Consider the following 15,135-nt stretch of genomic DNA (forward strand, 5'->3'; position numbering starts at 1 on the left):
TTGAACCCTTAATTAAGTTAGTTCTTGTCTAAATGTGTGATTCAAGATCAGAATCTGGCAGCATTTTTCAGCCTCAGTGCATGGTTTGAGAGTAAAGTAGTAATCGATTGAGAAGGAGATCTTTTTTGGATGCATATCAAAGTAGTGATTAATTAAATTATGAATATATACCAGAACCACACAATCTATGTCATTACCATAGAATTTAAAGGGGGAAACAACATAACATTAACTCAGAAACTCAGAAACCTCCTCTTAATTTGCATGCATGCCTGGAGATAACCATGCTATTATGAAAACAAGATGGACCATTTACATTTTGCGACAAAGCAATCCATACACAGCTATAATAGCCATTATAAGGGCATGCTCCATATGAGGCACCACCTCCAGAGTTAATACATCACTCCCCAGAACTACCCCAGAAGATGATACCTTCTGCTTTGCCTGCACAAACCCATAAAACGAATTTTAAAAAAATTATTAGCAAATTAATTAGTGATAAAATATGCGTTGGTAGAACCTTATATAGCAATTAAAGAGACTAGCTAGGCTCACCTCTGCAACAATATCTCCATCAACGTCAACAATTCTAAATCTTACAGTACTCTTGCCTTCCAATCTCACTATCCAGTACTTGTCACAATCTACTGTAATTTGACAAGCTATGCTTCCCATAAACATTCTACAATATCTTGTCACTTGAAACCAAGGCTTCTCCTTCTCCAGTTTAGAAGGGGCACTCAATCTATAGCCATCCCATCGTTCAAAAGCTTGTAACTTCTACAAAATCAAAAGCAATTTACAACCATAAGGTACTTGGATTCGCGATTAGAAAACGCAACCGTATTTGTTCATATATTTACCTTTTTACGTATGGTGTAAAGAACTTTGCCTTGGAGATCCATGAGATGAACTTCGTTGCTACACTTTTTGTCGTAGTTGTCCACTCGATAAACAACGTCACCATTGGAATTATAGATCGTGCAACCATTGGTATGGCACACAAGTGATTTCATCCAAATGGTATATGTTTCTCTCTTTGAAGAGCCACTGATGTAGGGAGGGATAGAGAGAACTTGGGGAGCTTGAGGACACACCTTAGCCATATATGAGAGGAAAGAAATTGAAATTAGAACTTCGGTGGTAGCTAGAGATGTCTAAAAGATCTTATTTATGTTACAACGTTGAGCTAAGAAAATTGCTAGTTAATTTATGCATTTTATTATTCTAATCATTATTAAAGGTATTTATAAATTAATTTTGTCCTTGATTTGATATGTAGGAGCAGTTCTTCCATATTATTAGTCGCTAATTAGTAGAGAGAGAGAGAGAGAGAGGACAGAGAGATTGAGAATAGTACTATAGTCCAAGATCAATGGGTCAACCAGCTTGTTAGATGCGACTAATTTAATAAAAAACGTTTAAGTCATGCAAGAACTAATAGAAAAGCTTTTCAAGTTTACTTCTGAAATTTCTTTATGGAACTGTAACTGTTTGAGAAGATGGAGAATAAGGAAGCACGATGGCCAATTTGAAGTACTTGATGAACTCATTAAACTATTGGGAGATGTCCGCCGGATGTTGATGTCATGACTCATGCTAAGTACATAGAGATATGCATGCACTGCTTTTGCCTCCTCGTGTATGATTATTTGGTTAGACATTTAGCTATAGGCTCAATAACCTGATCGCTTGAATTATTCTATATTAATCTGATCAATAATTTAATGGCGGGCAACCACTCTTTTGGGGCTTCTCATTTGATTTACAAGAGTCTGAGCACATGCTTTTGGTTTCCATATATAATTCTTTTCGTTTACTTGCTACATAATTTTAAAGAATATCTTCCGAATTCGAACCGACGAAACTTTTATACTTGGACACAAGAGGTGACACTTAGACCACCGGTCATATTCAATTATATAATATGTTTCTTATACAAGCGATATTAGAATGAAAAGAATGAACACATGACCTCATATGCAAAGTGAATATTAATCACATGTATTACAAACCTCTTGCACAATTCTTTCTTTTTCTTTTTTTTTTCCCTTAGAAATAACAAGCTCTATATAGGTGAACTTACATGTTTATTAATGCTATATTCTTGAACTTTACGTAACTAACTCATAAACTGACTTTGATGACATATTGGGTTACGTTTTGGGTCGCAATTATAGGATGGTAGAATTTAGACTGTTCATCAATTTGATGGGTTTGGAATATGGACTAACCTAACTCAAAACGAAAATGCCATTTTCCACCATAGCATCGGTGTGCCGCAGCCGCATAGCTAGGTTTGGGGTCTATTGGTGTTGGTATGCTCTATAAATCGGTGACTAGCTGTATATGGACAATTGAAAAGTCTCCAAAAATAACGCTAAGAACAGTTTAAAAGTACATATCATTTGTTGAGAGATGACGGCACATCGATCGGAAAATTTTGGTTGAAAATTATTGAATTAAAAATAATGAAAATTTATGTCAAAACTATGAAATTTTTTTGTTTAAGTAACTCAAAAGTGTAATTTAATTTAAACATATGAATATCTAATGTATATACTTTTAGAAGCATTAATTATTTCCGCCATTCTTTTTGGTGCCCTCTACAATGAACTCATTGAATCAAGGTAGAATGAGATATTTCACATACTCACATATGATATAAAACATTATCTCTCTGTAATTGTTCATACGATTGAAGATCTAAGAAAGGAAATTCTCTCTTATTTCTGAGTTCTTCTTCAATATTCTACTTCTTCCTTCAACCTCAATTCTTCTTCCTTATACTGTTAACATGGTATCAGTTGCCAGGACTCGATCTTGATCTTCTTTCTCTTCTCTGCTACATGATTTCTCCTCCTTCTCTCTTTGTTCTTGTTCTCTGCTACACATTTTCCCTAAATCCATTTTTTTCCCAACTTTTTCTCAAACCCTAAATTATTTGCTTGTGAGTTCTTCAATCTCATGGCGTCTTCTTCCTCTACCTCCTCTCTCAAGATTGAGAGTCTTCTTGGCATGCCTACCACTCGCTTGAGTGATGACAACTATCTGAAGTGGAGCTATCAGCTTGAGTCGGTGTTACAGGGATATGACCTCTTTGGATATCTTGATGGCTCTGTGACTTCTCCTCCGTAATTTGTGATTCTGGATGAGGAAGGTGTTACCTATAAAGTCAACGCTGCTTACAAAGAATGGATGTGCACTGATAAAGCTCTCCTGAGTCTGCTAATTGCCTCCCTCTCCGATGAAGCTCTTGGGTATGTCATTGGAAGTCGCACTGTTCGTGACGCCTGGCTTAATCTTACGGGTCCCTATGCTTGAGTTTCTCAAGCACGTATTAACCACTTGAAGACTGAAATGCAGACAACGCAGAAAGGTGGTGACTCGGTTAAACGATTCCTTATTCATTTGAAGCATATTCGTGATCAATTGCATTCTGCTTGTGTGAAGATTTCTGATGACGATTTTGTCATCGCTGCTCTCAACGGTTTGCCACCGGAGTATGATATCGTCAAAACTTTGTTAATTGCTTGAGATACTTCACTTTCTCTCAAAGACTTCCATGCTCAACTTCTTGTTGCTGAGCAAACTGCTGAGGCTAGGGTTGTGACCCATTTTGCAATGTTTACTTCTCAATCTGCTCAGAATTCACACTTCATTCCTAGGTCTGCAAGTTATGGTCCTTCGTCTAGTCAAGGCTTGCTTTCTACACCGGTGCAGGGTTCGGTTGGCTATGGTGGATCTAACACGCGTTTTTCTGGTCCTCGTCCTAATTTTAACTGAAATTATGGTCGTGGCAGTTTTGGTTCTGGTAAATCTATTTCATCTCAATTCCGTCCTTCCTCTGCTGGATTTCGCAATGGTTTCTCTACCAATAAATCTGCAGTTCCAGAGTGTCAAATTTGCAATAAACGTGGGCACATCGCTGCTAATTATTACCATCGCCATTCTTCTCCTAATGCTGTTGCCTCATCTGTGATAATTAAGTGCCAAATTTGTGGTAAAAAGGGGCATAGTGCTTTGGATTGTTACCATCGCTCCAATTATGCATTTCAAGGTCAATCTCCTCCTTCGTCCTTGACAACAATGACTGCTCAAACTGCCTACAATCCTGATCAAGTGTGGATAGCTGACAATGGTGCTACACATCACATGGTCTCTACTCTTGATTGCCTTAATAATGTGGTTGCTTGTGATTCTGCTGAGAATGTGATTGTTGGCAATGGGGAAGGTTTGCAAATTGGTCATATAGGAACTGCTAAGCTTTATTCTTTAACACTTCCATCTGTGTTTCATGTTCCACATCTCACGGCTAATCTCTTATCTGTGCATCAACTGTGTAAAGATAACAATTGCAATATTATCTTTGATGTTTCTGGATTTTATATACAGGACAAGCTCACCAAGCAAATTCTGCTCCAAGGCAAGAGTAGCCATGGGCTCTATCCAATTCCATTGTCTCTGCAATCTTCAGTTTCTGTGTCGTCTCTTATACAACATTCTCAGCCGTCTGTGTCTCAATCAGTTGTGTTTCTTGGTCAGCTGGTTAAATCTTCCTTATGGCATCACAGGTTGGGCCATCCAACTAATGAAGTGGTGAAGTATATGCTCAAAGCTGCTCAACTTCCCTATTGTGATGATTCTCAGTTTTTCGTGTGTTCTGATTGTCTTCATGGCAAAATGCATAATGTCACATACCGGGATCTGCATCGCCGTAACATGATATTGTCCGCTTTGGGCCCCCTCTCTGCCCTCACAGTTTTGTTTCTGGGAACTCACTAGCAACTTCCCAGTGGGTTACCCATCCTGGGATTGCTCTAGCCCAAACTCGCTTAACTACGGAGTTCCGAGCTCCCAAAAGGCCTCGTGTTAGATGGAGGTGGGCATGTACATATAAGGCACATCACCCCCTCTCCGTTGGTCGATATGGGATGTTACAATCCACCCCCCTTAGGGACCCGACGTCCTCGTCGGCACACTCGCACCACACGACAGAGTGGCTCCGATACCAAATTGTCACATCCCGGGATCGGCTCCGCCGTAACACGATATTGTCTGCTTTGGGCCCCCCTCTCTGCCCTCACAGATTTGTTTCTAGGAAATCACGAGCAACTTCCCAGTGGGCTACCCATCCTGGGATTGTTCTAGCCCAAACTTGCTTAACTTCGGAGTTCCCATGGAATCCGAAGCCAGTGAGCTCCCAAAAGGCCTCGTGTTAGATGGAGGTGGACATGTACATATAAGGCACATCACCCCCTCTCCGTTGGTCGATGTGGGATGTTACACATAAACTCCCTTTTCTTACTGATCATGTAAAAGTTACCATTCCATTCCAGAAAATACATAGTAATGTGTGGGGTCCTTCTAGGATGAAATCTGTTGATGGCTAACGGCTTTATGTGATCTTTGTTGATATGTACTGGCTATATGTGGTTGTATCCACTTCATAATAAATCAGAAGTTGTGCTACTTTTCTCGAGTTTCATGCCATGCTTGTTACTCAGTTTACTGCTTCTGTCAAGTGTTTGCAAAGTGATGGGGAATGGAGTTTACTAGTAAGTTGTTCACTGATTATTTGGCTTCTAAAGGCATTGAACATCAATTATCATGTCCATACACTCCTCAGCAACATGGTTTAGCTGAGAGGAAGAATAGACATCTCATTGAAACCTCTATTACTTTCTTGACTACTGCTCATCTTCCTAGTCAGTTTTGGTCAACTCACTAGAAACAGGGATCTGTGTCTAGAAGTTCGACTGAAGCAGAGTACAGGGCATTGGCCAATACAACTGCAGATTTAGCTTGGATTCGACAAGTCTTGTTAGATTCAAAAGTATGTTTACCTGAGCCTCCTACAATTTCATGTGATAATTTGTCTACATTGGCTCTAAGTTCTAATCCTATATATCACTCACGCATCAAGCACCTCGACATTAATTCCATTTCGTGCACGAACGGGTGCAAAGGAATGATCTTACTGTCCAATATATTCCTACTGAAGAACAACTAGCTGATGTCTTTACTAAAGGACTACATAGTCTTGTTTTCTTGAGCCATTGTGCAAACATGAGGTTGGGCAACCTAGAGCTGGGTTTGAGGGGGAATGATAACAGTAATAGTTAGCTAAGAGTTTGTTAGTGTTGGCACGTGTGGTTCACATGTCATAGCTGTAATTAGTTAGTTTGTTAAGCATTAGTTATAGGCTAAACATCTTATATAAAACACTATCTCTCTATAATTAATTGTTCATACGATTGAAAATCTAAGAAAGAAAATTCTCTCTTATTTATGAGTTCTTCTTCAATAGTCTTCTTATTCCTTCAGCCTCTCAATTCTTCTTCCTTATACTTATACCGTTAACACATACATGGATTCAATTTGACATTGGAATGCAGTAAGCTTTCTTAATCTTCAAATTTACTTCAGCCTGAAATTCAGTGATATATGTCAAAAAATTGAATTCTCATTTGGTAGCATACATTGAAATATAACCCCTCGCTTTAAAGAGTTCGTACCGAAACTAGTCTCCAAAAAGCTTGGTCGGTTGCAAACAGCTTATATTCTTACAATTATCAAACATATTTAGTTCACTCCAATATCTTAGATAAACATATTTATATTCTTGAAGTGTTGTTTTTACCATAGACAACCAGCATTGAAAGTTAATTTACTCTAATATTCCAACCATCATTATATATTTTATATTCTTATAACATATCATACAAACCGATCAGCTTTTATTTGAACATATTTGGTTTAACAGTGATAAGGTCTATGCTTTGGGTGGTAGTGTGTGTGTGTGTGCTTGGAGTGGTATGTGGTATAGCAGATTCAAGTGTTTGTGCTTGAAGTGCTAGTATTGCGTGTGCGCGGGAGAAAAAGAAGAAACATGCTTGCGTTAAAACTAAGCAGCCTCAACGCTGTTAAGGATAGGATTTAATGAGTTTTGGAAAATTAAAATAAAATAAAATAATATGACTTAAATGTTTGATGATGTGCCGTGTATTAACTCGTTAGATTGTTTGAGTGACTTAAATTTAACAAAATGAGAGTAAATGCACGGGCCTAAATGCATAGGCTTGGGATCCGGTTTAGAGAACTATCAAAAGGGGGTGGGCTGGGCTACAAGCTGCAAAAGAGTAGATTTAGCAAAAAAATAGTTTTGACAATGTTTCAGAACCCAAGTCAGCTAATGCATCCATAATTTTCACTTCCAACACCCAGGTGAGATTTACCCAAGGCATACAAAAAATTTGCTGACTGTGAGAATTTTCTTGCCAAGGGATTTCCAGTGGGTTCCAATTAAAGGCAAAGGCAAAAAAAAGTGTGTTTGAAAATAGATTATGCAGATTTACTTTAAGTAGATTCAGTAAATTACCAAGATTGGCTACATAATTCAATTAAAGATGGAGTTAAGGCAGTGCCTAAGGCCTAAAACGAATGAAAAGAAGATAAAATATGTACACTTATCTCTTGAGTAGTGCACAGAAATATTTGCTTAGAATGTAACAGTCTACAAATGCTTCTCAACATTTTACCACTCTTGGCTAGCTAACAATGCAGCACATCTACTTAATTTGCAGCGAATCAGAGGAAAAGTGACATAAAACTTTAATTCCTCTCCATCCTAAATTTCTAAACTAAGAAAGCACCCAACAGATACTGATACTCAAAGTTACTGAGACAGTCGTCTATCAGTGCATTGCCACAACAAATTTTCTCAAAAGGAAACAGAGAGTTAAAAACTTGCTTGAGAAAATAGTCATCATCGCAAGGATGTGCGCCACACGTTAATATAGCAAACATCTCTCCAAATAACACAGGCTGCAAATATACTTCTCTAGATGACATACATTAATATTACTTATTAGTAGGAAACGAAGATACCGAGAAAACAAAGAACGGCATGCATGCTAATAGTCTGGTTGATGAGGGGGCATCAACCGGACTATTATTTTTATTTCATAGATACAATACAACATGGTTAAATTAAAACAAGATGCACAACAATTATTTAAGTGGTATGACAATATGGCTGTTTACACAGTTTTTGAATAATTCATTTAGCATGCTGGGTCAGCTGCTGTTGACAAAATAAAAAAATGGCAAGTAGGCTTTGTACAATCGCAAGGCAAGTGAGAGACTTGCAAAAAGTGGGCTGCAGCTTTTTTCCTTGCGGGACTCACTCGGTTTCAAGGGCTTCAACCAAGCACATACATTTAGCTACTACTCCGGTTGGACTTTAAGTTTTAGAGCCCCAAATTTGCACCATTGGGGATGCCTTTTTAAAGAGAGTTTCTATATATGGGAGCCTTGTGATGGTTGAGCCCCAAATAGAGCCCCCATTGGGGATGGCCTAATCATAATCTTCGCCTTCCGGACCGTACATTATACATATATGTTCTTTCTTTTTGCAAATATTTTTCTACTTAATAATTAATTAAAAACATACCAACTAGCTAAACCCGAGTTACTCTGACTCATTGAGTAAACGAAAACGAGGGGTGGCGATCAGGTACAAGTCTCCAAAAGTCTCTGTCATGTCAACTTCTTCTGGTTTGATCCCATTGGCCAGTTTCCAATCAAAGTGGCAGAGCAACTGAGAAGGTGCAAGTTCAATCATGTTACCCCAAATGCTATGCCCGGACATATTCTTCTTCCAGCCCCAAATGGAATGAACTCAAAGTCAAACCCTTTAAAGTCAACTGAAGAACCATGAAACCTCTCTGGCTTAAAACACTCAGCATCAACCCCCCAACTCTCCACATCTCTTCCTAAAGCCCATTCGTTGACAATCACTTTTGATTTAAGTGGCAATTCATATCCACTGATTTGGCACCTTTCCCTTGCTTCTCTTGGGAGCAATGGGGTTGGAGGTTGTAGCCTCAGAGTTTCTTTCACCACTGATTTCAAATAATCCATTTTTTGAACATCTGCTTCTTCAATTCTGTTTTAATTTCCTTCAAGGGCTACTTGTCTTACTTCAGCTTGGGCCTTCTTCATCACTCTAGGGTTTCTCATCAACTCTGACATTGTCCATTCTATGGTAGTAGCTTATGTCTCTCACTCCCTGCAGAGAAGATGTCCTGCATTGCCAAAAAAATTAAAAAGAGAGAAAAAGTTGATATCTCAAGTTTAAAAAATAGTTGGTTCACTTACCATAATGACATCTTTGATCTGATCGGTTGTGAAGTTGAATTCCAGCTTATTGGACTCTAGAAGTTTTAGAAGTACATCAACAAAATCTTCCTCCTCCTCCTCTTCTGCCTTGTCAATGCCAGTTGTAGTAAGACTGGCGATCAAGTCTTTCGATATTTTGATCATATGATCGCTGATGATACTTTCAAGAATTTTACCGAGCTTGTTGCGTATCCTTTTCATTGCAGGAATTTTCCCAGTAACATACCCAAGAAATCCGAGGGAAGGAAACAAATCAGGAATGTCAAACCCTCCAGCAAGTTTGATTGCTTCCTCAAGCAATGAGGTGAACTCGTTTTGGTCTTTGCATTTTTTGCCAAATGCTGCTCTTGACACTATGCCATTTGTCAAGCTGAAGCATTTCTCACTGAAATTGATGGCAACTCCCTGCTGGGATACAGAGGAAATGGACTCAACAAGATTCCCTACCTCTTCTTCTCTTATTGATCTGAACGACTGCACACGCTTTGCGCTGAGAAGTTCAAAAACATAGATCTTTCTCAGCTCTCTCCAGAAGTCTCCGTAAGGAGCAAAGGCAATACTTGCTTGACCAAAGGACATAACTTGTGCTGCCAAAACCAGAGGCCTCTGAGAAAATGTAAGCTCATGTGTCTTCAACACCTCTTAGGCTGCTTTGGAGGAGGAAATTATGATAGCCTCCAACTGGCCCAGCTTTAGGTGCATAATGGGACCATGTTTCTTGGCTAAGTCTCTCAATGTATGATGTGGTAGTGGACCAACCATATGATGCAAGCTTCCAATAACAGGCAGTTTCCATGGCCCTGGAGGAGGTGACTTGAGGCCTCTGGCTTTGAATCTCTTCCAAAACAGAACCAGGACACAGAGGAAGAGAGAAGTGAAAAGAGGAAAATAGGGTGTTTGGAGCATTAGGGACATAACTGGATCCAGAGAAGCTGTGTTTGGTTTGGTAGCGTGGAGAGTGGTTGTGTTAAATGGAATGGAAGCAACCAGAAACTAAAATTGAGAAAAACAGAGTGTGGAGAGTGGGATTTGAACCCACGCCCTTTCGGACCAGAACCTTAATCTGGCGCCTTAGACCAACTCGGCCATCTCCACTTGCGACGTCAGAGTTACACGCTCTTCATAATATCCTGTTCTTATTGGGTCAGAATGGAATCGCCCATCAATTAAGGTAAAAATGGAAATTGGGCAATCAATTTCAGTTAGGAAATATAGGTTAAGTAAGTTGGCCAAGCCATTCGAACCCATTTCCTAAACATAATATATTACCTTTGGTAAAATTAAAAAATATATATGTATATATCGATAAATGGATATATGATATTATGAAACTGAGCTCCTGCTGCAACGTATTATGTATATATAATTTAACATCTCGAGGCTACACCAACGAGGTCCCATGGTCTAGTGGTCAGGACATTGGACTCTGAATCCAGTAACCCGAGTTCAAATCTCGGTGAGACCTTTTTTTGTCCATTTTTTATGGGTTTAATTTTTGCGTCACCTTTTTTTGTCCATTTTTTATGGGTTTAATTTTTGCTCGCAGGAATAGGGTGCGGATCAAAATTTTTGTTTTGTTTTGTGTTTTTTCACAGCTTTTAAGCGAAGTCCGTCCAGTTGTTCATTGATCTGTTAACTTCTTAAAAATAAATTTGAAAAAAGTACCAAAAATTCCAGAAATTTTTTTATAAATACCGAGCCATATTCTTTACTTTTCACACCAAAAACTCTATACAAATTCATCTCATCATATCTCATGTGAATAGTAATTGCCTTTGCCCTTAGGCCTTCTCTAACCCATGAGGCCACTTCCAACAGCTCCCTAGGGCTCAAGTTGGGGGGGGGGGGGGTTGGCAAGAGCCCAAATTTTGATTCCAGCAACAAAAGCTGGCCCGGGCAGGTGGTGGGGTCCACAAGCCTGGGCTGGCCCGAAGGCAGGGGGAGCCTGAGTGCTGGCCCAAGGGCTGGTGCCACGTGGCGGCTTCCGGGCTGTCAGATTCATTTTTGTCCTTTAATACAACGACAGAAAATTTTTTCTGCAAAAAAAAATTCAAAATTTGAAATTTGAAACCCAAAATCTTATCCGAAAATATTGTCCAAATTAATTGTTTAGGAAAACAAATTTGTTAAAAAAACAAAAAAGTGAATAACATTTGCCCTTTGCCATTGCAACTGCTGGAAGTGCATTTTACTTTTTGCAAGGGCAGGCACTATTTATGTGAATAGTGCTTGCCCTAGTCCCCCCCTTGCCATGGCAAGGGTTTTACTGCTGGAAGTGCCCTGAGGGGCTAAACCCAAATTTTCCCCCTTCAAAAAGTGACTATTTGGGTTTTGCCTAGACTCAAATTGTTTTTTCTCCTAACCCTCCGGACTCAAATTTTAAGTTCGGAACTTTATTAAATTGTTTAAGAATGGTTTAAGTCTAATTTTTTTTTTTTTTATGGAAAACTTTTCTTCATTTAATCTTTTTAAATAACATCATAATTTAATTTTTTGAACAATTTGACCTAAAAAAATTGAAATTCCATAAATTTAATTTTATTCCAAAAGTCAGCAGCGTGGGCCCAGTCACTTTTTAAAGTTACTATTAGATTTGTTTTTATTTTTAAAAGGAGACATTTGAATTGCAACGACCACTTCACTAAAATCAGACACGTGGCATGGCCCAATAGACAAACCCACTAGAGCTGGCCTCAGCACGGGCTCCAGTGTTTTTCTTATGCACATGGGCTGTGCCATCTCAATGTGGGCTCCACTAAATAGTTTTAGGTTTAGACAATACTTGAATTGGTATTTGAGTCCAAATTTAGGTTTTCCCAAATTTTGGCCCCTTCATTTTCTTGGGTTGGGAGAGATTTGGGGCAATCATTTGAGATATTTTGGGTTTAGATCCTTGGGTTAGAAATGGCCTTAGGGGTGGAAACCAAATAGTGACAAACCTTACCTTGCCTTTTGGGGTGGAGGTGCTCTAATAGGGTGCATATCAAAAATTTGTTTTGATTTGTGTTTTTTCACTGCTTTTAAGCGAAGTCTGTCCAGTTGTTCATTGATCTGTTACCTTCTTAAAAAAAATTTACTTCACAACCGAAATCCAGTCTGGACAAAGTACATATAATGAGCAATTACTAGAATAAACAACAGCTACATAGAGAGCCTGGACAAAGTACCAGTCTGAAAACAAACTACATTGCATCACACTGATACATGTTCCAATCTACCTTGGCTTAAATAAAGGAGACACCCTCCTCCAAACAATCTCTTGAATCTGCTCTCAAGACAAAACTGATGCAGCACTGTCAAAATCTGCTGACGCAGCTGTATGAACAATACCCCGAAACAATATGTTATTCAGAATACATTGGCTTTGTTGTTCTTCGAATCTCATCCCTCACCCCCCACATCGCTACATCTATCAGAATCAGCGGCTTTTAGAAATCCGCATCCATCTTGAAAACATGCGAATCGACATTGCCGTTGATGCTATTCATCACTGAAGCCTTCTGGTACTCCCCAACCCTCTTCTCGAAGAAATTGGTCTTCCCCTGCAAGCTGATCAGCTCCATCCATTCGAACGGGTTCTGCACATTGTACATCTTCCCGTACCCAAGCTCAGCCAGCAGCCTATCCGCCACGAACTCGATGTACTGGCTCATTAGATCGCCGTTCATCCCCACCAGGGCGCACGGTAACGCTTCGCACACGAACTCTCTCTCTATCTCCACCGCGTTTCGTATGATCGACTTCACCCGATCCTCGCTCAGCTTCTTCCTCAGCAGCGAGTACAGCAAGCACGCGAAGTCGCAGTGCAAACCCTCATCTCGCGAGATCAACTCGTTTGAGAACGTCAGTCCAGGCATTAACCCGCGCTTCTTTAGCCAAAATATCGCGCAAAAACTCCCCGAGAAGAATATCCCTTCCACGCAAGCAAAGGCCACGATCCGCTCCGCAAACGATTCTGAGCCGTCGATCCAGCGTAGGGCCCACTGGGCCTTCTTCGTGACGCAGGGAATGGTATCGATCGCATGAAAAAGCCTGTTCTTCTCGTCTGAGTCCTTGATGTAGGTCTCCAGGAGGAGGCTGTACATCTCTGAGTGGATGTTCTCGATGGCGATCTGGAAGCCGTAGAAGGCTCGAGCCTCGGAGACCTGGACTTCCTTCATGAACCTTCCGGCGAGATTCTCCAAAACAATGCCGTCAGAGGCAGCGAAGAAGGCGAGCACGTGGGTGATGAAGTGCTTCTCGCCGGGGGCTAGAAGTTCCCAGTGGCGTAGGTCCTGGCATAAATCAACCTCCTCGGCGGTCCAGAAGGAGGCCTCGGCCTTCTTGTACATCTCCCAGATTTCCGGGTATTGGATCGGGAACATACAGAAACGGTCCGGGTTCGGAGCAAGCAATGGCTCTTCTGGGAAGGCAGGCATTTTTATGACGAGGAAGATTTCAGAGATTCAGATGATCGAAGAAATTTGATTGGGGGGTTTTTGAAGCTTTCGAAGATTGTGTATGGAGGTTTGATAATTTGGTGGGTTAGGGTTGCATATATATATACACACACATACAAAGGAGGGAGGGTTTTTGAATATTGAATTGAGGTTTTTGGGAGCGGGTGATTCAAATTTGTGAAAAGCTTGCGGGAGAATGAACCCAAACAAGGGCACTTTGGGGATTCCGGAAACTTGTATGAGTAGGCGCGCAATCGATTTCTACTGTCTGCGTTTGCGGCTAGTGGATGAGCACGGTTTGGACCATATGGTGGAGAGGGGTGTAACGGTCATTTGAGGGGCATGGTCAAGAAATTACCCTTGGATTTGAGGAGAATAACGAGTGTGGACAGTAATAGTGGTTTGAATTTTTTATTAGGTGACGGGCTTTTCTGGTAAATGAAAATGGACGTTTTAAGGGAAGAAGCTTGCGAGGGAAGCTTTGGCTGGAAATTTTTATTTTGATTCCAAAGTTTTGATATTGTAGCGGGAATCCTCTTGGCGCGAGTTTGGAAATGAACGGCTTTAAAGAGTTCATACCGAAACTGGTCTCCAAAAAGCTTGGTCGGTTGCAAACAGCTTATATTCTTACAATTATCAAACATATTTAGTTCACTCCAATATCTTAGATAAACATATTTATATTCTTCAAGTGTTGTTTTTACCATAGACAACCAGCATTAAAAGTTAATTTACTCTAATATTCCAACCATCATTATATATTTTATATTCTTGTAACATATCATACAAACCGATCAGCTTTTATTTGAACATATTTGGTTTAACAGTGATAAGCTCTATGCTTTGGGTGGTAGTGTGTGTGTGTGCTTGGAGTGGTATGTGGTATAGCAGATTCAAGTGTTTGTGCTTGAAGTGCTAGTATTGTGTGTGCGCGGGAGAAAAAGAAGAAACACGCCTGCGTTAAAACTAAGAAGCCTCAACGCGGTTAAGGATAGGGTTTAATGAGTTTTGGAAAATTAAAATAAAATAATATGATTTAAATGTTTGATGATGTGCTGTGTACTAAGTCGTTAGATTGTTTAAGTGACTTGGATTTAACAAAATGAGAGTAAATGCACGGACCTAAATGCATAGGCTTGGGATCCGATTTAGAGAACTATCAAAAGGGAGTGGGCTAGGCTACAAGCTGCAAAAGAGTAGATTTAGCCCAAAAATAGGTTTGACAATGTTTCAGAACCCAAGTCAGCTAATGCATCCATAATTTTCACTTCCAATACCCAGGTGAGATTTACCCAAGGCATACAAAAAATTTGCTGCCTGTGAGAATTTGCTTGCCAAGGGATTTCCAGTGGGTTCCAATTAGGCAAAGGCAAAAAAGAAATTAAGTGTTCCTACAATATCATTAGACCATCACAAAATCCAAACATATGGAATTAGCAAAGGAATGTGGTTGATTCCCATTATTATTGTTTACTAATTTTCATGAATCAGAATCCAAATTAATTTGATT

General features: G+C 39.8%; 2 protein-coding genes, 2 non-coding genes and 1 pseudogene across 4 annotated transcripts; 1 reads left to right on the forward strand and 4 right to left on the reverse strand.

Annotated features, from left to right (window-relative positions):
• Nucleotides 1–133: 133 nt before the first annotated feature.
• On the reverse strand, nucleotides 134–1,121 carry LOC110759176 (protein LURP-one-related 4-like). The gene is made up of 3 exons (XM_021961211.2): nucleotides 867–1,121; nucleotides 559–783; nucleotides 134–447 (listed from the first exon to the last, which is right to left on the reverse strand). The coding sequence occupies exons 1-3, from the start codon at nucleotides 1,107–1,109 to the stop codon at nucleotides 313–315; spliced, it is 603 nt and encodes a 200-aa protein (XP_021816903.1). The 5' UTR covers nucleotides 1,110–1,121; the 3' UTR covers nucleotides 134–312.
• Nucleotides 1,122–8,476: 7,355 nt separating this feature from the next.
• Nucleotides 8,477–10,101, reverse strand: LOC110759172 (melianol synthase CYP71BQ17 pseudogene; annotated as a pseudogene).
• A 99-nt stretch (nucleotides 10,102–10,200) lies between these two features.
• Nucleotides 10,201–10,281, reverse strand: TRNAL-AAG (transfer RNA leucine (anticodon AAG)). Its single transcript has one exon. It is a non-coding gene; the product is annotated as a tRNA-Leu (tRNA).
• Nucleotides 10,282–10,579: 298 nt separating this feature from the next.
• Nucleotides 10,580–10,651, forward strand: TRNAQ-CUG (transfer RNA glutamine (anticodon CUG)). The gene has a single exon. It is a non-coding gene; the product is annotated as a tRNA-Gln (tRNA).
• Nucleotides 10,652–12,506: 1,855 nt separating this feature from the next.
• Nucleotides 12,507–13,897, reverse strand: LOC110747817 (ribonucleoside-diphosphate reductase small chain). The gene has a single exon (XM_021947908.2). The coding sequence runs from the start codon at nucleotides 13,602–13,604 to the stop codon at nucleotides 12,615–12,617; it is 990 nt and encodes a 329-aa protein (XP_021803600.1). The 5' UTR covers nucleotides 13,605–13,897; the 3' UTR covers nucleotides 12,507–12,614.
• Nucleotides 13,898–15,135: the final 1,238 nt, after the last annotated feature.

This window comes from Prunus avium, chromosome 5 (genome assembly GCF_965620075.1).
Source record: "Prunus avium chromosome 5, drPruAviu1.hap1.1, whole genome shotgun sequence".
In the NCBI taxonomy this organism is placed as follows: Eukaryota; Viridiplantae; Streptophyta; class Magnoliopsida; order Rosales; family Rosaceae; genus Prunus; species Prunus avium.